Source organism: Giraffa tippelskirchi, chromosome 8 (assembly GCF_054371585.1).
Source record: "Giraffa tippelskirchi isolate mGirTip1 chromosome 8, T2T-mGirTip1v1.2.pri, whole genome shotgun sequence".
Lineage (NCBI taxonomy): Eukaryota > Metazoa > Chordata > Mammalia > Artiodactyla > Giraffidae > Giraffa > Giraffa tippelskirchi.
Genome location: NC_137282.1, coordinates 80413991 through 80436520, shown reverse-complemented (window position 1 = coordinate 80436520; position 22530 = coordinate 80413991). Strand labels below are relative to the sequence as shown.

Sequence of the window (22530 nt, the reverse complement as noted above, 5' to 3'; positions counted from 1 at the left end):
AAACTAAAAGAAAGATAAATGTACTTAAATGAGATGAAGAAAAGAACCACCACAAAGTCTTTTATGAACCCTGTTGTGTAGGGCAATTTACTAGGCCTGCGATGGTATCAGCAGAGGGCCCCTAGGAGATAACTGGTGCAATCTGAGATGGACTGAATGCCACAGGCTCGGCCTTCTTCTACTTTCAGGTCAGAAGATGCAAAAAGGCAGACCAAGACACCCAGAAGCTACTGAAGCTTAAACCTAAGGGACCCCTCCCCTGTATGAGTCCCTTTCAAGGCCTGGCAATACGTTCCCAGTGTATGTACACATATTTTTGTTTGTTTTGGTCTTTGTAAAATTAGTAAAGTAAATAAAAAAAATTTTTTAAGGAGGGCTCCCATATACTTCTGTATAACCCTCAGTTTCCACAAAACTTGGATCTGTCCTTAGAAGTCTCTTACCTTGTTCATATCTTCCATCATAAGAAAGTTTAAGACCTTACTGTTATCTCTCAATAATATACAAAACAGCTTTCGCTAATAGATTTCTGCAACATGTTTAATGGCTTTGTAATATGTACTCAAAAATATACTCAGCCAATTTTTTTTTTACTATAATGCTAAAGTGGTTTCTAGTTTCTATATATTTAAAAGTCTCACCAGGGTGAATATCCTTAAGGCTAAATATTTTTACCCATCCTTATTTCCTAAGTATTCCTGTAAGTGTTGATATGTACCATATGCATCTACTTTTTGTAATTATAATGTCATGTAATTTTGTAACTTGAATCTCTCTCCACTTAATTTATTAAATGCACTTTCCCAGTTGCTGCATAATTTAAGCTTAGTATTTGTAAGAACTCTAGAACATTCCTTTCTGTGGATGGAATAATTTATTTGCATACTCCTCCAAAATATGGGTTGCTCTCCTTTTTTTATTAATGTAAATAATATGACAAAAAAATTCCATGTTTTAGATTCTTTCCTTCACATAGCTTCCCTTAAGTGGATCAAAAATCATAACAGTGGCTAACCCAATAGTATTATTTATTAAATAGGTTTATAGTAGAGAAATGAATGTGTGAATAGGGCTCACAATGGGCTTGAAAGTTATCAGAGCCTCAAAGATAAGTAACATTCACCACGTTATACATGGAGCCATGAACTGAGACCTCTGTCTGATTGAGGACTTGCTTGACTATTTGAGAGAATTCTTCTGCAGCGAGGAACAACATGTACAGACTCTTTTCGACCAACTTTGGCGAAATGACTTGGAAATACATTTTAAAAAATGAATAATAATGATATTATGGCTTCTTTTAAATGAGGTTGGCATAGCTGCTCCATCTTAACCACGACCTAAGCACTGTTTTGTTTCTGGTATCGAGTGGCCATATTCCTAATCAAACAGTCCAGCTCTCTCATGACCAAGGAGACACAGATGCTAGTCAGTAAACTGGGTCTCAATTTAGATAATTTTTGCCCGTAGGACACAAGCTAGTTATTTAGCCTACATCAGATCCAAGTTCATGACTGGTCTTGGCATGGTTCTCCAACCACTTCAGCTAATGAACTACAGACACCAAATCCACTTCACAGCATGGATACAAAACCCAGTTGGGTTGTACGTAACAAGCCAGGCCCTCTGATGATGCTTGTTAATGTCATATAACACAATCAGAAATGGCCAAGAGGACATTCAGGCCACTCTGAAGGAAGCCCACCCAGCAAATCCCTCTGCCCATCAATTTCTGTCCACATGGGAAGAGTAGTAAATATTGAGCAAACAGGAGCCAGAGGCATGGCGAGGGGAGGGACCTGGTGACAATGAGCAGTGTTTCCATGCTGCTCTCATTCATTCATTCATTCATCACACTCTCTGGAGAAGGGAGCTGGGCTGGATGCTGCAGACAGAGCAGGGACAATGATCTCATCCTGCCTACCATGGTTCACTGTGTGGGAAGGGCAGAAGTGGCTTTCCAAATGCACTCCAAAAGGCATGAATCTATAGTACCAGGGTCCCACGACTATGGGACTTACTTGCTGAACACTCAGCAGAACTTAACAAACAACCCATCTTCCAGCTCTTCACAGGGCACAGCTGATGCCCTGAGACCCGTCCCAGGGCCAGATCCACCACTCAGGGATAGCTGTGCCCCTAACAGTCAAAGGCACAGCCAGACTGGCCTAAGTCCCGCCCTTTGTAACTTTCAACACAAAAAACTGTACAAACATTCCTTAAGTCGCAGGTCCCAGTGTGTCTGTAGGTCCCTCCAGGAACAGGTCTAACTGCTTTGCTTTGCTTTCCACGTTCTCTGCCCCCGCTTATCTCTGACACCAAAGGATTTCAGACCCATCAGTGGGAATTCAGCTACTGGGCTTTATCAGAACATGTTTTGGTCATAGTTTATCCATAATTATCACTGGTCAGTTGCCATTGTACTATGGAAAGAAGAATTTGAAATCCAATCTCAGGACTTTATTTGGCTGGCTGGAATATTTTGCAGCTCAGCCAGCCAACACCTGTGCACATCAGCCACTACAGACCCTGTGGGGAAGATATGGCTTGGGGCGTGGCTTTGTGGAGGGCGTGGCTTTGTGGGGAAGGTGTGGTTTGTGGGGAGGGCGTGGCTTTGGGAAGGCATGGCTTGTTGGGGAAGGTATGGCTTGTGGGGCCAGAGTCCCCAGGCACCAATCCTGGTTCCTGCTTCACCTTTCTGATTTGGGCAGGTGTTATGTTGAATTGTGTCCTGTAATTCACATGTTCACACCTCCATGTCCTCACCCCCATTATCTTATTAAGAAATAGGGTGGTGACAGGTGTGATTAGCTAAGATGAAGTCACTCTGAAGAAAGGTGGGCCCCCTAATCCAATAATACTGGTGTCCTCATGAAAAGGGGAAATTTGGACAGACACCCACACACAGAGAATGTGTATGAAGATGAAGGCAGAGATCTGGGAGATGCACACATAAGCCAAGGAAACGCCAAAGATTACCGGCAAACCAGCCGAAGCAAGCAGAGGTACAGGGAACACATTCTTCCTCATGGCCCTCCATCCTGCTGACACCTTGATCTCAGACTCCCGTCGTCCAGAATATGAAACAATACATCTCTGTTATTTAAGCCACTCCATTTATACTACTTGTTACAACCGTGCTAGCAATCTAACACAGCAAGTTACTGTGTCACAGCTTTCTCATCTGTAAAATGGGGATAAAAAAAGGTACTCCTCTAACAGAGAGAAGCAGATTACAATTTGTTGTTTAGAACAATGCCTGGCAGAGCAGTACATCTGAATGTTAATGTTCTCCAAACATTCTTTTTTAATTGAGGAGATTCTCACTCTTTTTTTTTTAAACCTCTTGAAGTTTCCCACAAAGCTGCTTAGTAAAAGGCGAGTGTGATAACAGCCCACGCCAGATTTCTCAGGAGATGGGGAGTACCCGCCCTTGGCTGGCGTGCCTGGGGCAGGGTGTGGTGCAACAGCAATCTTCCTCTCTGCTCTTGGTCTCACACCCACTCAAGGTACCATCTCCTTTCCCTCCCTGCGGCAGCCACCACCAGAGCCTCAGCCCTAGAGTCCTGGCCCTTTCCTCCCATTAGTTTCTCAAAAACCTAAACCGTCGTACCACCCCAAATGCAATCATCTTCAATCCTCAATCTGCAACTTTATCAACACCATCCACTCTTAGTTTCCGATGCTGTGCAGAAGTCCATCCATCCCACCTAAACTCAGTTATTCGGTTCATCTCCCTCTTGTCGATCTCTCCTCTGGACAATCCCCCACCAGTATTGACTTCCTCTCTTAATCCTAACCTACCAGTCAAGAAGGCCCAGCCCCAAACTCACCCTCCCCAATGAAGCCCTCCCTTAATTCTTATAGTATTTATCACCGGGGCTCCTGGTTTTGTTTTGAATGACACAAGCCTTCTGTTGCTGTACCTGTTTCATGCATGTCAATCACAGTATCTCAACTAGACAGTAAACTTAGAGACCATTTATGCATCACACACTACTGAAGACCTACTAATGCCAGGCACCAGACAAGGCAACAGTATTAACAGGTATCACTGGGTAGTATTTACTGAAAACTTACTGTGTGCCAGACTTTATCCTAATCCTCACAATGATGCTGGAAGGTGCTGGCATCACCCTGGTTTACAGATGAGAAAATCAAAGATGAGAGATTATGTAACCTGTCCAATATTGCATAGATAGTAAAGGATAAAACTGGGACAAGATAAACAGGGTTGAGAAATGGTATAATGGGTCAGCTGTAACCAGACCCCAAAGAATGTGAATTAAGGCACTGCCCATTTGGAAGGATGCTAATAATTATATACAGGCGTACATTAGAGATATTATGGGTTCAGTTTCAGACCACCATAATAAAGCAAATATTGCAATAAAGCAAGTCAGGAACTTTTTGGTTTCCCAGTACATATAAAAGTCATGTTTACACTATATTAATATGTGATAGAATTATGTCTAAAGAAACAATGTACATAACAGTGAAAAATTATAAAACAAAAAAAAATTACAACAGCATTATAAAAGATCACAGATCATGACAACAAATATAACAATAATGAAAAGGTTTGAAATATTGTAAGAATTACCAAAGTATGACACAGAGAAATGAAGTGAGCAAATGACGTTGGAAAAATGGTACCAAAAGACTTGCTCAATGCAGGGTTGCCATAAACTTTCAATTTTCTTAGGAAAAATAAGCAATATCTGAAAAGCACAATAAAATGAGGTATGCTTGCATATGATATATATATATATTATATGTATAATATATGACAAGGTGATACATATTAACCACTGACATCCTTCCAAATGGGCATTGCCTTAATTTATTCTTTGGAGTCTGGTTATATATCCATATCCAAAGACAGAGCTGTACCATACATTAATGACTTAGATTAAATATGCATGCCTACTAAGTTTTGGGGATTCCCAGGTGGCTCAGTGGTAAAGAATCCGCCTGCAATGCAGGAGACACAGGAGATGCAGGTTTGATCCCAGGGTCAGGAAGATCCCCTAGGAGGGCATGGCAACGCACTCCAGTATTCTTGCCAGGAAAATCCCATGGGTAGAGGAGCCTGGCCAGCTGCAATCCATGGGGTTGCAAAGAGTCAGACATGACTGAGTGGCTGAGCATGATAAGATGGATGACAATGTGATTATGGTAAGAGCTAGAATTTAATGCAAAACCCAGAGCAACAGAATTACTGAACAAACTTAACTAAGAAAATAAAATTTAACTGGGATAAATATAGTGTCTTGCATTTGGGTTCAAATATTCAACAGTCCAGGCCCACAAAGAGAATGACAAGGCTTTGCAAGCAACAGTGGTAGAAAAGAATCAATAGTAAACTATGAATGAAAAGGGGAATGCGGGTAAAAAAAAAATTAATATTATGTCAGGTTATAGTAATAAAGCTACATGACTGAGAAGTGTAAAATGCCACTATTTGAAGTTCTTTTGCAACAAATCTAATCTTTTGCTCAGAATTCTAAGCCTCAGCTTGAAAGTATGTCAAACGGGCATATATATTCAAATGAAAATGATATAATTAAGAATCCTCATGTTTCACAATTTCATAGATTGCATATTGACCAAATGAATGTATGCACTTTAGTGTAACCTACAACTAAGTTTAAAATATATAACTGTAGACTGACATCACTCCCAAACTCCCCTGTGAAGGTGTAGGATCAGGTCAGGACAGTTCCCATCACTGCAAACAATCTCAGAATGATGACTGTAAATGGCATACTTAACACAGGTCCTTTTAATCCCACTTCTTATCAAACCCAACCTATTACTGGACTAAAAGGAAAAGCCTGATTGACAATCTAATGTCACCAGTTGGTAACACTTAGGAGCAGTTTCCATTTCAAACATGGAAAAAGCACTTCACGTCACATGAACAGCATGTCCACCAACAGAACAATGGAGAATTAGACAAATGGCAACCAATATTCACTACTGGGGTAAAAGCAATCAAAATGAAGAACATAAGACACACCTTTACCACCTAATTCTCTAGGATGAAACTCACTGTGGAAACGGCCTATGGCCAAGTGTAATGGTTTTCCAGGGCTGCCACCATAAAATACCACTAACTAGGTGGCTTCAAACAACAAAAATGTACTGTCTCCCAGTTCTGGACGCTAGAAGCTCAAGATCAAGGTGTTTGCAGGGCTGTTTCCTCCTGAGGGTAAATCTGTTCCACACCCCTCTCCTCACTTCTAGGGGTCTGAAGACAATCTTCGGTCTTTCCTTGGCTTACAGGTGCATCACACAGTTCTCTGCCTTCATCTCCATGTGGTGTTCTTCCTGTCTCTACGCATAGTCCTCCCTCTGTCCGAGTCTGTGTCTAAGCGTCCCCTCTTCATAAGGAATCAGTCATATTGGATTAGCACTCATCTTAATAACTTCATTCTAACTTAATTACCCTTGTTAAGATCCAATTTCCAAATAAAGTCACATACTAAGGTCCTAGGAGACTCAATATATCAATATATGTGACTTCAATCAATATATGTGACTTCAATATACCTTTTGGGGGATGGGTAGCAATTCAACCCAGATCACTGTGTTAATCTACTCCAGGACCCATTCCTCCTATCCCTTGAGGTGTTGCTGGTCTCATGGCTGCCATCTGGAGAGAGTGTTTTCCTCTCAGAATTCCTCCCTCGTAGCTAGGTAGGGGCATGTGATTAAGCTCCAGCAAGTTCCATGTGAGAGGAGAAAGATTTGTGTGACTTTGGGGTCACATCCTTTAAAAAAAGAAGATGCTACTCGACTTCCCTGATGGTTCAATGGTTAAGACTCCACACTCCCAATGCAGGGGACCTGGATTCCACTCCAGGAAACTAAGAACCCACATGCTACAGCTAAGACCTGGCACAGCCAAATAAATAATTTTTTTTTTAAAAAAAGGAGATGCTTGGGGTTCATTCTCCCTCTTTCTGGTTCTCACATACAGAATATGCACCATGAACAGCCTAGACCAGCACTGTCCAAAGGAATTAGTAAGATATAAGTCATTTTAAAGCTTCTAGGAGCCATATTAAATAAGAAGCAACAAGGGGAGTGAATTTTAAATTGACTTAATTCATTCTGTCTAGAATATTAGCATTTCAATGTGTAATTATAAATATTATTATTAAGGTATTTGACACATTTATTATTTGGTACTAAATCTTTGAAATCCGGTGGGATTTATCTCACATTTATGGAATAGCTCCATTTGGACTAGCCACTTCAAGTGCTCAAGAGCCCAGGCAGCAACCACCTACCGCAACACACAGCACAGCTCGGGAGGGCAGCAGAAAGACATTATAGAGGAACCTGGATCCCTGGATGAGTCCATGACGCAGACCTGTCCTGCTGGCTCTGGAGTGTTGGAAATGGTTACTTAAGGAAACAGTTCTATCTATTCAATTTCACGTATCTTGTTATCACAGCTTACCCCATATCATAATAAGTATGTCCTCTGGGGTCTTCCAGAAGGACTCTGCAGCTTCTCAGTTATGAAACAACCCTTTAAAGCATGGACGCTGACTCTCATGGAAAAATAAAGAAACCTCCAAAATCACAGCCCAAGTTTGAAAAATTACCATAGAAACATTCTCAGCATTGAAAAATACATTTCAAAATAAACCCACCCCAGGAGAACATGTGGTTCCTCAGGCTTTTTTTTGTTCTTTTCCCACATTATAAATCTCTGCACCTCCCGGTCAGTCAGCCCACTGAACAGCCCAAGAGGAGGGAGGGAGGGAGAGACCATGACCTTCAGCCTCCTGAGAAGACAGAAAATGAAATCCTTTCAGGCAGTGTTTCTTAAAAAGTGAAACTAATTTCACATGGTAACAACTAATAATTGGAAAACCAAGTCAGTCAGAACATACTGACTTTCCTTGTTTAAAGGAAAGTGGGGACGCAAAAGGAAAGTCCATGCTTGTCACTAATGTCATCTTAATAGACACTGCGCCTTCAACTCATGCTGACACCTGCTACCGCAGAAATGCAAAGAACCACCTCCTATGGCAAAGATCCATGGAAAGAAACTTAGCTGAAAAATCTCCCCGGAGTGAATTCAGAAGCAACTCCTATTTCACTTCAAAAGAAAAGTTACATACAAGAATTTGTCAAGCAAAAAACACCAATGTCAGCCATCGTTCAAAATGATTAGGTAATTAATTTCAGAATAAAAAGATAAGAGGTAATAACCTAGATGATTCTCTGCTTGGGCAGACGATCAGATTTCCCCAAGTTTAGGGGCCAGCTTCTGAGTTTCATATCGGTTTCCAGCTACAGCTGCAATGATATCAGGTTAAACCAAGAATTCCTGCAATTATGGTCTGGGGTAACTAGAATGATAACCATTTTGCCTTCTTGATTTTCTTTTTCTTTGGAATGTTTTTGTTTGCTGCCTCCTGTACAATATTACAGAACTCCATCCATAGTTCTTCAGATACACTGTGTACAAGTTCTAATACCTTGACAAACCAAGACTGTTGAAAAGCAGAGACATTACTCTGCCGACAAAGCTCTGTATCAGTTCAGTTCAGTTGATCAGTCATGTCCGACTCTTTGTGACCCCAGGGGATGCAGCACACCAGGCCTCCCTGTCCATCACCAACTCCCAGAGTTTACTAAAACTCACGTCCATTGAGTCAGTGATGCCATCCAACCATCTCATCCTCTGTCGGTCATCCCCTTCTCCTCCCGCCTTCAACCTTTCTCAGAATCAGGGTCTTTTCAAATGAGTCAGCTCTTCGCATCAGGTGGACAAAGAATGGGAGTTTCAGCTTCAGCATCAGTCCTTCCAATGAATATTCAGGACTGATTTCCTTTAGGATGGACTGGTTGGATCTCCTTGCAGTCCAAGGGACTCTCAAGAGTCTTCTCCAACACCACAGTTCAAAAGCATCAATTCTTCGGCACTCAACCTTCTTTATAGTCCAACTCTCACATCCATACATGACCACTGGAAAAACCATAGCTCTGACTAGATGGACCTTTGTTGGCAAAGTAATGTCTCTGCTTTTTAACACGCTGTCTAGGTTGGTCATAACTTTCCTTCCAAGGAGTATACATCTTTTAATTTCATGGCTGCAGTCACCATCTGCAGTGATTCTGGAGCCCAGAAAAATGAAGTCTGTCACTGTTTCCACTGCTTCCCTGTCTATTTCCCATGGAGTGATGGGACCAGATGCCATGATCTTAGTTTTCTGAATGTTGAGCTTTAAGCCAACTTTTTCACTCTCCTCTTTCACTTTCATCAAGAGGCTCTTTAGTTCTTCTTCGCTTTCTGCCATAAGGATGGTGTCATCCGCATATCTGAGGTTATTGATATTTCTCCCGGCAATCTTGATTCCAGCTTGTGCTTCATCCAGCCCCGTGTTTCTCATGATGTGCTCTGCATATAAGTTAAATAAGCAGGGTGACAATATACAGCCTTGATGTACTCCTTTCCTTATTTGGAGCCAGTCTGTTGTCCATGTCCAATTCTAACTGTTGCTTCTTGACTTGCATACAGATTTCTCAAGAGGCAGGTCAGGTGGTCTGGTATTCCCATCTCTTTAAGAATGTTCCAGTTTGTGGTGATCCACACAGTCAAAGGCTTTGGCATAGTCAATAAAGCAGAAATAGATGTTTTTCTGGATCTGTATGGTCAAGGCTATAGTCTTCACAGTAATCATGTACAGTTGTGAGAACTGGACTGTAAAGAAGGCAGTGCACTGAAGAATTGATGCCTTCGAACAATGGTGCTGGAAAAGACTCCTGAGAGTCTCTTGGACAGCAAGGAGATCAAACCAGTCAATCTTAAGGGAAATCAACCCTGAATACTCATTGGAAGGACTGATGCTGAAGCTGAAGCTCCAGTATTTTGGTCATCTGATGTGAAAAGGTAACTCATTGGAAAAGGCCCTGTTGCTGGGAAAGATTGAGGGCAGAAAGAGAAGAGGGCATCAGAGGATGAGATGGCTGGATGGCATCACCAATGCAATGGACATGAACTTGGGCAAACTTCGGGAGATGGTGAAGGACAGGGAGGCCTGGCATGCTGCAGTCCATGGGGTCTCAGAGTCGGACACAACTGGGCGACTGAACAACTAGAAGAGGCTGTGGTCTAGTTAGCCAGTAATGGGGCTTCTATTTAGAATTAGAATTAGTTTTCTGAACTACAGAGGAAGAGCAGAAAGTAGCAGCATCTGTCCTCTCTTGCTTCAAAAGTTCAGTTTCAAGTGCATCTGCCTCCCACAAAGCAAGCCAGAGCTTCCTCTGCCCAGGTGCCGGGAGCCAGCTCACAAGATCCCACCCATGGCAAGGCCATGAGGAAAAGGACTGATCAAGCATGGCTTCTCAGGCCTCAGGGATTCTCGGAAGGCTGCCTCAGCACTCACCTTAAAGATGATATCTGTCTTTCTGATGTTAGCTATAATAAACCTCTTCTTATTTTCTGTGACTTGGGCAAAAGGCTTGTCCTGATTCTCTTCTAAAATAGATCTATCTGAAACCTCAATCGATAAGGCCCCTGAACGGTAGCGCCCTAATAAAATTATCTAAGACATAGAGTATACTAATCCAAATTCCTCTTGCTAGCATATTAGTTTGTTTAATAAATGTACCTGTGCCTTTGGAGCTAGTGTGTATGACTGCTCTTTAACAATAAACAACACTGAGAGCCACCACACAGAAAGCCCCAATGGGCACAGAGCCCTTCGTAGGAAAAAAGGCTTATTAGGAAATATAAAAAATATTGCTTTATGAAACTGTTATTTAGTCTATATTTACTCACTATGTTTTTGCTCTTAACGTATTTAGCCTATATAATGAAAGCATAATAGTTAGAGATTTATATAAATAGAAGTTTAACTTTAATACAAATAATAAGACAATTGTTGATTTAACTGATGATTCTTACTTAGAGCTGACCTTCAGCTTGCTGTTCTATGACTTTATGGAACCACATTCTTTTCTGTTAAGCTCAAGGCGTAGGATAGATTACCGAAAACAGGTTTTGCCTTGAAACTTTCTGTTGATGAATTCTTTCCTGCTGTGCCTGATACAAAAGTGTTCTGGCTGATCAACCCTTATCAATAAAGAGTCACAAGATGTTAGCAGGCCCCCAGGCCAGATGATGATGTAAACAAAATGAACTAAGATATGCAAACGGTGTCAATAAGGGTCAACACTGTTGACCCATTAAACTGATTTGGTATAACTCTACACTTTACATTTGTTTCTATGTACCACTAAAAATATAAAAGCTGTCTTAAAAACAATAAAGTCAGGAGACACTTGGAAACACCGAGACTCGCTGTGTCTTCTCATTCGCATCGCCAACGCCGTCCATCCTGAGGGAACCCCTGGACCAGCTGGAGCTGGACTCTAGCACCCAGGGAATGACATTATTGGTGAACTTTGCTGCCATCAGTGGAGAGCGCTGATAATGACAAAATCAATCCATGGGTCTTTATTGCTTAGAGCATTGGAGCGAAATTCACTTTCTGCAGCCTGCAGCTTTGAAACTTAAGAAAGGGAATGCCCTGTGTCAACAACTATTGCCCTGGCATCAAGAGAAATCGGGATTCAGATCTCTCTGCCATTTATCAAATGTGCAACTTTACCCAAGTTACTTAACTTCTCCCAATCTTCTCTCTGTAAATTGCTATTACAGCAGTGGTCTTTATTGGATACAATTTTGTAAGCATTACACATGAAGGGTTTTGGTACAGTGCCTGGCACATGGCAAGCATTCAATCAATGGGAACTCTTCTCCTAATTTCTCTTGTAGTAGATCAGTGATCAATACATGTTTACTCGTGTGATTGTGTTTATCCTTGTGATTAACATTATGTTTAGGCACTGCCCCTTCATGGATCGCAGCCTTGTTATGGTGAAGGGGCTTGTGCAACTCAGTGAAGCTATAAGCAATGCTGTGCAGGGCCATCCAAGACAGACAGGTCACAGTGATGAGTTCTGACAAAACGTGGTCCACTGGAGGAGGGAATGGCAAGCCACGCCCGTATTCTTGCCTAGAGATCTCCATGGACAGTAAGGAAGGCAAAGAGATATGACCACCCAGAAGATATGGCCACCTGATCCAAAGAGTCAACTCATTGGAAAAGATCCTAATGCTGGGAAAGGTTGAAGGCAAAAGAAGGGGGCGGCAGAGAATGAAATGGTTAGACAGCATCACTGACTCAATAAACATGAACTTGAGCAAACTCCGGGAGACAGTGGAGGACAGAGGAGCCTGGTGTGATCCAGTCCATGAAATCACCAAGAGTCGGAAATGACTTAGCAACTGAACAACAAAATTAGGCACCAACACCCATTAAAAAATTGTGATACTCCAGCCTCACTTTATTAGACACTGAAAATGTATAGTCCAAAAAGTGAAGAAACTGTGGAGCTAAAGTTTATGAGCACATGTGCTCAGTTGGGGGTGCCAGGGCTTTGGAGAATCTGTCCTAGGACAGAAAAGAATGGAGGCATGTTTGGGGTTGAACTGTGTGAGTCCCATGCCTGACACACACCCTGCGAAATTGATCAGTTGAAGCCTTAAGTACTCAGAATATGACCTGATCTGGAGATAGGGTCTTTACAAAGGTCATCAAGTTAAAATGAGGTCCTTATGGTGGGCCCAAATCCAACAAGGCTGGTTTTCTTATGAAAAGGAGAATTTGGAGAGAGACAGAGACATGTAGAGCGATCGCCATGTGAAGATGAAGGTAGAGATCAAGGTGATGCATCTCAATGACTGTCAGCAAACCACCAAAGCTGAGAGGGGCACGGATCAGATTCACCTTCACAGCTCTCACGAGGGAGGAAGCAACCCCACCAATACCTTGATCTCAAATTTCTGGTCACCAGAACTGTGAGATAATACACTACTGTTGTATAAGCCACTCAAGGCATGTTCACAGCAAGTCTAGGTAGCTAATGGGTTTCCCTCATGGCTCAGTGGGAAAGAATCCACCTGCCAATGCTGCAGACAGGAGTTCGATCCCATGGTCCGGAAGATCCCCTTGAGTAGGGAATGGCAACCCACTCCAGTATTCTTGTCTGCAAAATCCCACGGACAGAGGAGCCTGGCGGGCTGCAGTCCATGGGGTTGCAAAAGATTCAGAGGACTGAGGGATAGACTTTCACTCCCCCCACCCCCACCCCAGGAAATTAATACAAGGTAAAATCAGGCAGCAGCAGATTCCTCACTAAGATGAGCTGACAGGACCTGGAAACTATGTAGCGTGACATATTCTCTGCAAAGTCTACAAGAGACTCAGGCCTCTTCCCCAAAAGGTCACCTCTGATGTATTTTTAAATTATGTCTATGGGGAAAAAAAAGAGGCTAAGCTTTACAATAGATTTAGCCAAGGTTCCTCTGTCAAAAGAGGCTCAGATTTTAAATACTCTTTTTTTTTTTTTTTTTTTTGCATGTGAGGTGGGGGAGGGAGGCGTGGACATCTGTAAAAACTTACTATAAACAACTAAACACTTGAAAAAATACCTTGGCAGAGATGCCGATTATCGACCTTCACACGAGTCACTCTCTCAACAGGCAACAAATTCAAACTCCTGTCTAAGCAGGATGTATCTGGTTCCTCAAGATTCATGGGGTGTGTGCATTCTTTGGCTGAAAGCTGCCATTAGTAGCTGCTCCATAAAGAAATACCATTAATTTAATCTCTCATGGACACAGCCATTTCAAACTGGATGCCTTTTTTTTCCCCCTAAATGGAACGTCCACTGCTTCCCTGTTACAGTGGAAAACATAATTGGGAACAAATCTTTCATAAAATTAAGCACACACCCACAAAGTAAACTCTGAAGGCCTCCATCATGTTGGAGAGGCAGTTCTCAAGATTTGTTACAAAGATCTTTCAACCCTTTTTTCGTATCCCTCAACCTCCACCCATTTCACTCAAGGCACTAAAAATTGGCATTTACAAAGAAATTCCAGAAGCCTGAGCATTTTATTAGCAAAGGGAAATCCCAACCTTCTTGGCTTCATTTCTCATGATGACAGCTCATTTTTCCAAGTGGAACCACGTACTGGTTGCTGCAAATATTTAAAGAGGTAAAGAACCTACTTTCAAACTAGTCATAAAAGAAATAAATAATGATGATTTAGAACCTGGTACTTACTTTACAAGCATAAAAAGTCAAGTACATCCATTTTTTAGACTAGAATGAAAAATTTACAGTGTTCTTATGAAAAGACTCAGAGCCATGCCACGGGCATTCTCTTGGGCTCCTTAAGTGTCACTGTTGTGCAGGTCAAGGGCTATTTTTGGAAAGTGAGTCTACCCACTGTGCCTCACTACTTGCTCGCCAGCATTACCCTCTCCTCCTCGCTTAACCATCCTTCCAATCCTATGTCTCCCTGAGGCCTAGAAGAAGCTTCAGCTCCATAAACCTCCTACCAATTTTCCCACTTCCAGCGATTCACTCCTCTCTGAAAATCTATAGCATTTATCATTCAGGTCTCCTAATTTAACAACTGGTTATATCATCCTGGATATCCTATTAATATCTATATTCTATAGGCTTTGTATTTTGCCTTAGTTATTGCCTGTGTGTAGTTTTTCTCCTCCCACGTGGGTTTCTGAGTTTCTTCAAGACAACCAGCATCCTGCATATTTCTCCAATATCCCTTCCAGTACCTAACCCCAGTTCAAAGATGGCCAAATCAAGTTAGAAATAGGAATTGGAAAATGTCACCCACATTAGGGGGACATTTGTTAAGCTCCATGACTTTCTTTGGCCTCTGTGGGTTACCTGCAGGCTCCCTATTAAGTTCAGGGATGGAAGCCACTAGACAAGGACGGCATCTAACCACAGCCCTAAGAAAAAGGCTAGGTCCTTCCCCTAGGTCATGCACAGAAACTCAGCCGCCTGAGTCAAGCATTCTGGAAAGGATGCTTGGAAGAAATCTCTGCCTGCCTGATGGTCCTAGTGCAGCTCAATGACCTTAAAGGCATCCACTGGGGCTCCTCTGGGCCACGCTTGTCCTGTCTCACTCCTGGGTTTGTGCCCTCAATGGTCACAAACTCATTTGGCTGCAGACCTCCCAGATACAGGCTGGCCGAAATGTGATCATGCCCGCGGGTCACCTGCCTTCTCTTTACGAGAGCACGAACATGATCTGCTGTCCCTCTTCCTCCTACCCTCCAGAAACACAAAGGGCCCTTTCTTTCTCCTTCTTTCAGCCTCCCACAAAGACTAGCAGGCAAATTTGATGGGTGAGGGTTTAGGGTTATTCTCTGAGAGAGACCACTCACTTGGGGTAAAGAAGATTACAGTTTGGCTCACTGAACTGAACGTAAACAGTTTAGAACTTGTTTTTCTTGTAACAAGTGACACACGGGGATGCATACACACATACCAAAAAATGAAAGCCTAAAGCACCCAGTGAAACGCAAAATCCCCCCCAACACCTCACCACCACCCCCGCCCCCCTGCCAACCCACTCCCAGTTCTGTGTCCCTCCCGAGACACAGCAACTTAGTTACCAGGTTATGTTGCCCTCCAGACCACATATGCTTTTCTGCCTACTTCTCACTGTGTTTGCTTTTTTTATAAACCATAATTATATTATTGACTCATTCTTTACTTTCAATTAGCAATTTCTAAATCATAATTTTCTTTTTTTTACTTTCCTGATAGCTCAGTTGGTAAAGAATCCTGCACTGCAGGAGACCCCAGTTTGATTCCTGGGTCGGGAAGATCCACTGAAGAAGGGATAGGCTACCCACTCCAGTATTCTTGGGCTTCCCCGGTGGCTCAACTGGTAAAGAATCCACCTGCAATGTAGGAGACCTGGGTTCGATCCCTGGGTTGGAAAGATCCCCTGGAGAAGGGAAAGGCGACCCAGTCCAGCATTCTGGCCTGGAGAATTCCATGACTGCATAGTCCATGGGGTCCCAAAGAGTCGGACACAACTGAGCAACTTTCACTTTTTTTTGCCTTTTAAAACGCTTTTATATGACAATTTACATTTCATCTCCAATTACTTTTCAAAGGAAGGTCATCAGTAGTGAATTTCCCTCTTTATTTTTTTAATAATAATTTTCAATTTTAAAAATCTTCAGTCAGTAAAAGATTTCACACATGAAATAAAGTTTGCACCAACAAAAATATCACTTTGCAGTCTGTCCTATTTGACTATTTTAAATTTTAGACACAAGTAAAGATTCCCAGTGCCACACAGAGAATAAGAGAGAACAAGCTGCTGCTTTCATGGTACAATCACACTGATATCATTTTCATCTAAAATCTACTGCTTAAAGGGAGAAATACCTGTTGTAAGAGAGAGAAGGCCCTCGCTGCCCAGGTTTGTGTTCTGAAAGCCACTTACAATGCCCGAGCAGCAAGGAGTAATCTTCCCATGTAAAGCTTGTGGTGAGTCTGAACCTGTCTGCCAACCATACAGCTGAAGTCCTCTCAACTCCAGCATGGGTGTCTGTGATTAAGAGGTCGAAAGATGTACCAACATCTCCAGAATGCCAGGCCTAAAATGTGTGCCTTACAGGCTTTAGAACACTTAACCTTCACAACTTCATGAGGTAATACTATCTTCAATTTTCAGGTGAGGAGCCTGGGGGTTCAGGAAAGGGAACAGACTTGCCCAAGGCCACAGACCTAGGTCCGAAGTCGCTTTCCTAAGCTACTGCCTGGACTGCTGTTTCATAAAATCAGACCTGCATCCACATTTCCTCTTTTGGAAAACCTGGGGTCTGGAATCAGGCTACTTGGGCACAAACACTGACTATACAACTTTGAGCTAGAGAAACTCAGGCCCAATCAAGGGACTGGAGCAACTTGGGTCTCAGTTTCTTCATCTGGAAAATGAGCCTGCCAATAATACCTACCACACAAGGGTTGCAGCAAAATTAAACAACATTCACATAATGAGCGTGGCACAGTACCTGACATAAAGTAAATATTTCATAATGGTTAGCTCTTACTATCCTACGGCTGATTAACAAGCTGGGGTTTGAAACATTATTCTTTTCTGCTTTTATTCCCTCCATCTTGCAGTGGAGGGATGACGCTTTGGGAAGCAATTTGGGGTGAAATTGGGGAGCCATCTGATACCATCTGGCCCCATAATACCAATTTCTTTTGCTCTCCTCTCCCAAGCTTGCTCTAACATTTCTTCCCTTTGCGCTAACTGCCAGAATCATAGCCTTTCAGCTGCCAAATTCCAGAAGCTTTTAATAGTGTTATTACTGTGACTTTTTCCCCCTAAATCATGGAACTATTTCAGTTTTTATTTAAAAAACTAGATTCCAGCAATACCCTCCCTACCGCCACCAGTTTATAAACCTAAAGTGTATGCTCCTATGATTTCCCCCCTGCCCCTGTTCATATATCATGGAAGTCTAAACTGATTAAATTTTGCTAAAACAATTTCAGCTTGTACAAATGGAAGCTGCCCAATGGAATGGAAAAGGTATTTGTGAACCTGGTCACACAAGTTACAAACCCGAATCGGCCTGGCTGGGCAACATTTTCCATTTAACTGCCTTTTCCTTATTAACTGAAAGTCCAATGAGATCTAGAGGCTATAGCATCACTTGGCCAACAAATGAGAAGGTTGAAGGGAGTTTTCTCAGGGGAGTGGCAGAGGCAAGGGGTCAAGGAAGTCAGATGACCAGCGCTGTCACTCCAGCCAAAGGCTACCTGGACAACTTCGGCCAAGTCACATTCTCTGAGTGTTCGTTAACTTACCTGAAGAATGAGGAGGCAAAGTCCGCTTTTTCCTCAAAATCCTTTGTCCTTAGAGCTCTAACTTCCTTTCAGCATAACAAGATTCTGCAATCATTCCACAAGCACCTCCTCCAGTCTGGGCCTTATCAGGGCAGTAAGTTACATGTCATGATGTAGCCTCAGGAGATAAGCTTCAGCCAAGAGGAGGTATGTGTGTTCGCGTGTGTATGTGCGTGTGTGACGTGTTAGCCGTAAGACACGGTCTCCACTTATTGCAAAAATGTGGTTGTGCCAAGCTGTCATATAATTCACAGCAGAGCAATAAAATCCAGGTTTACTTTTAATTACCCAATGTTAAATGACAGCCAAGCAAGCCCATTAGGAGGGTGACATCGCTGAGCTTCCATCAAACATCCTTCCATGTATTTCTCCCCTTCAACCACTCTGCTCCAAGTATCTGGATCAGCTAGCACAAGACTGGAGCCTCAGCAGGGTTTATGAGCTGACCTTCTGTTATAATAGCATCACATATACTCCCACTGCTATGTTCTTTTTCTCCATTTTCTCCTCTGGGAGACTTTGCCTCATAATTCAGGCAGCATCACTGGTTCCTCCAATCCAAAGGCTTGTCGGAATTAAGGGGGAATAAAGGTGCAGGTGGCAATAGATATTGCTGTTTTACCACAAAAGCCTTAACAGAATTTAAGTTTCCTAAATGCCCAAGATGAACCACGCTAACATATAATTCCTTAACCACTCTCTAAAAGAACCCCATGAACAGTATGAAAAGGCAAAAAGATAGGACACTGAAAGAGGAACTCCCCAGGTCGGTAGGTGCCCAGTATGCTACTGGAGATCAGTGGAGAAATAACTCCAGAAAGAATGAAAGGATGGAGCCAAAGCAAAAACAACACCCATTTGTGGATGGGACTGGTGATAGAAGCAAGGTCCGATGTTGTAAAGAGCAATATTGCACAGGAACCTGGAAAGTTAGGTCCATGAATCAAGACAAATTGGAAGTGGTCAAACAGGAGATGGCAAGAGCGAACATCAACATTCTAGGAATCAGTGAACTAAGATGGACTGGAACGGGTGAATTTAACTCAGATGACCATTATATCTACTACTGTGGGGAGGAATCCCTTAGAAGAAATGGAGTAGCCATAACAGTCAACAAAAGAGTCCGAAATGCAATACTTGGATGCAATCTCAAAAACAACAGAATGATCTGTTTGTTTCCAAGGCGAACCATTCAATATCACAGTAATCCAAGTCTATGCCCCGACCAGTAACACTGAAGAAACTGAAGTTGAACGTTTCTATGAAGACCTACAAGACCTTCTAGAACTAACACCCCAAAAAGATGTCCTTTTCATTATAGGGGACTGGAATGCAAAAGTAGGAAGTCAAGAAACACCTGGAAAAACAGGCATATTTGGTCTTGGAGTACAGAATGAAGCAGGGCAAAGGTTAGTAGAGTCCTGCCAAGAGAACGCACTGGTCATAGCAAACACCTTCTTAAAACACAAGAGAAGACTCTATACATGGCAAAGGTCCATCTAGTCAAGGCTATGGTTTTTCCAGTGGTTATGTATGGATGTCAGAGTTGGACTATAAAGAAAGCTGAGTGCCAAAGAATTGATGCTTTTGAACTGTGGTGTTGGAGAAGACTCTTGAGAGTCCCTTAGACTGCAAGGAGATCCAGCCAGTCCATCCTAAGGGAGATCAGCTCTGGGTGTTCACTGGAAGGACTGATGTTGAAGCTGAATCTCCAATACTTTGGCCACCTGATGTGAAGAGCTGACTCACTGGAAAAGATCCTGATGCTGGGAAAGATTGAGGGCAGGAGGAGAAGGGGACGACAGAGGATGAGATGGTTGGATGGCATCATCGACTCGATGGACATGGGTTTGGGTGGACTCAGGGAGTTGGTGATGGATATGGAGGCCTGGCGTGCTGCGGTTCATGGTGTCGCAAAGAGTCGGACGCAACTGAGTGACTGAACTGAACTGAAAAATGACATTCTGAGTCAGATTTGGGGGGATTTAGAAATGCTGAGTGGAGAAGGCAATGGCACCCCACTCCAGTACTCTTGCCTGGAAAATCCCATGGATGGAGGAGCCTGGTAGGCTATAGTCCATGGGGTCGCTAAGAGTTGGACACGACTGAGCGACTTCACTTTCACTTTTCCCTTTCATGCACTGGAGAAGGAAATGGCAACCCACTCCAGTATTCTTGCCTGGAGAATCCCAGGGACGGCGGAGCCTGGTGGGCTGCCGTCTATGGGGTCGCACAGAGTCGGACACGACTGAAGCGACTTAGCAGCAGCAGCAGCAGCAGCAGCAGAAATGCTGAGGTATTTGATTATTTTTGTTAAGATGTTTAATTTGACTATTCCTTTCTCTACAAGGCACAGACATCAGAAGTAAAAAAAAGTCATTTTTAGAAACTATATACACAAACAGCAAGAACACATAATTCACAAAAGCCACGCTGAGCTGGGCCCCGGAGCACTTCTGACTTCTGTAGTTGATTAACCCAGCACCTTATCAAGGTCCAAGGGAGGGTGTTTCTGCAGCCAGACGTGAGTCACAAGTACTTACATCACTCTTCCTGAACTTGGCTTTCAAGCTCTTCATGTTTAGTCCATTCAGCCTTCCACAGCTCTAGAGGAGACCTTCAGCACCTAGCCAGAGTGAGGAAAAAAGAAATTAAGTATCAAGGTTTCCTGGATCAGATGTTAAAGAATCTGCCTATAATACAGGGGACCCAGGTTAGATCCCTCAGTTGGGAAGATCCCATGGAGAGGGGAATGGCGACTTACTCCAGTATTCTTGCCTGGAGAATCCCATGGACAGAGGAGCCTGGTGGACTACAGTCCATGGGGTCGCAAAGAATCAGACATGACTGAGAAACTCATACACATACATACACACATACACACATACACAAACACACTTCAAGGTTTCCAAACAAACACTACAGTGACTCCCTCCCAACTGGACTAGGACTTTGGGCCATGGGTAAGCGTCTGGGTTTGAGTTAGGAAGGTGGTCAGGGTTAAGGGCTGGAAAGTGGTACAGAATGTTATGTTCTTCCCATTTGTGATACTCCTTTGAAGCGTCCAACATTTTCAAGTTAACTGAAACTTTTCATTTTCTTCCAACTCCTCATTCAAAGTAGAACAAGCTTAAGTAAAGGCTGGCCTGTCACTGCACAAAATTCAGTGCTTAACTCCCTCCTCTCCACCCCCTTCATGGTACAGTTACAGCCTCTACCTCCTCTGAAAGGGCCACAGGAGTGAAGCGTCCTGAAGCACAGCTCATATTCCAGATGCCATTCATTCCCTATTTATTTTTCTCAGTGTGTTTTTCCCCCCTCGTAGATGCACAGGGCAATGAGGGAAAAATGCAAGAAACAACAAAACCTCCCTCATCAAATACTTCATTCCTTAGGAAGCCGCTCAAAACAGTGAAAGACTCTCCCCAGGTCCTCGTGGGACCCAGTGATTCCAATCTGGAGCTGGAAAAGTCTTAAGAAACAACCTCATTTAGGAGGGATCTGTGGTGCCTTTAGAAACTGAAGGTAAATTTTTGGAATGACAGTATATCTGTACTTTTTTTTTTTAAGTTTATTTGGCTGTGGCAGATCTTAGGTGCCTCCTGCAGGATCTAGTTCCCTAACCAGGGGATTGAACCCAGGCCCCCTGCATTGGGATTGCAGAGTCTTCATCACTGGACCGCCAGCGAAGTCCCTGTACTTTTTTCTGGAAAGAAAGTTCCTATTTTCATCAGATTCTGCAAAGGCATTGTCACCTTTCAAAAGGTAAGACTATGGATCTAGTCGGAGCCCCTCATTTTCCAGAGGGAAAGATGGAACCTCAAAGTGAAGAAACCTGTCTGCATTCCCCACACCTCTGTATGATAAAATTCAGAACCAAAAGTCAGACTGATGGGTGAATGCCTTTTCCACTGCCCTACAACTTTAAAACTAAAACCTGAAAGTAAACTCCTGGGCTAAAACATGGCATGAATTTGATCTCTTCCATCCTGAAACCTGGAAAGTGTATGTTTAGGTCAAAAATGACATAAAAATCTATGTGCAAGTTCTCGTCACCTGGAAAGCACTCAAGAAATGTAAAGTCAAGCCTCAGCTGAGAAAGTGAGAATAGGAGAACAGGAACGGTGGTCAGATGCTGACCACAGTTGATCATTACCTTTCAAAAGCCGTTCAAGGTCATCATATTCGTCCACCATCTTTATTCTGAACTAAACTGATCTGAGGAAACAGATGGCATGGTGGGGGGTGGGGTAAGAAATGCAGGCAACTGAAGGGCTGGACTCATTCCTCTTGAGGTCTTTGTTGCCACCTCCAGAAGTGGTCCAGTGGCTCCCTGGTTTCTAATTTGTTAATTTTTGCCTTTCATTATTGCTGCTGCCCTTCAGCAGGGGCCTTTGGACTGGTCACAAAGCACCTCAATGACATTAATCTGGAGGCCACACCATTCCCGTGGCCTCCCTGTGGTCCCTTTTCAATCTTCCCAGCCTCAGCAGGAGTGACAGAATGTCTGTTGCCTTGGAAACCGCACACACTGTAATTACACCTTGTTAATTGCCATGTACTTAACCACAGAGAAGGCTCGGCTGGTACCTGAACGGCAAAGTGTAAACTCTTAAGGACAGTGCTTCTGGAAGGTGGCCCCCCGATTTTATCTGAATCAGGAGGATCTGGGGACAGTTTGCTGAATGCAAAACTCCCCGGAAATTGAATCTCATGGGCAGGGCCTAAGAATCTGCTTGA

The 22530-nt window shown here is 43.0% G+C and overlaps 1 protein-coding gene across 50 annotated transcripts in view; it reads right to left on the bottom strand.

Moving 5' to 3' along the window:
• RAI14 (retinoic acid induced 14) overlaps nt 1–22530 on the bottom strand; it is a 161295-nt gene that overhangs the window by 111369 nt on the left and 27396 nt on the right. For 40 of the 50 annotated variants that reach the window (XM_081520491.1, XM_081520436.1, XM_081520450.1 and 37 more), the window contains one exon: nt 20334–20416. Coding sequence is in view for 38 of the 50 variants with exons in the window: in XM_081520436.1 (XP_081376562.1) it covers nt 20334–20369 (36 nt within the window). In the remaining 12 variants the exon portion in view is untranslated. Of the gene's footprint in view, nt 1–20333; nt 20417–21946; nt 22381–22530 lie in introns of those variants that run through there. The other 10 variants (XM_081520447.1, XM_081520458.1, XM_081520462.1 and 7 more) reach the window with 3 other exon arrangements.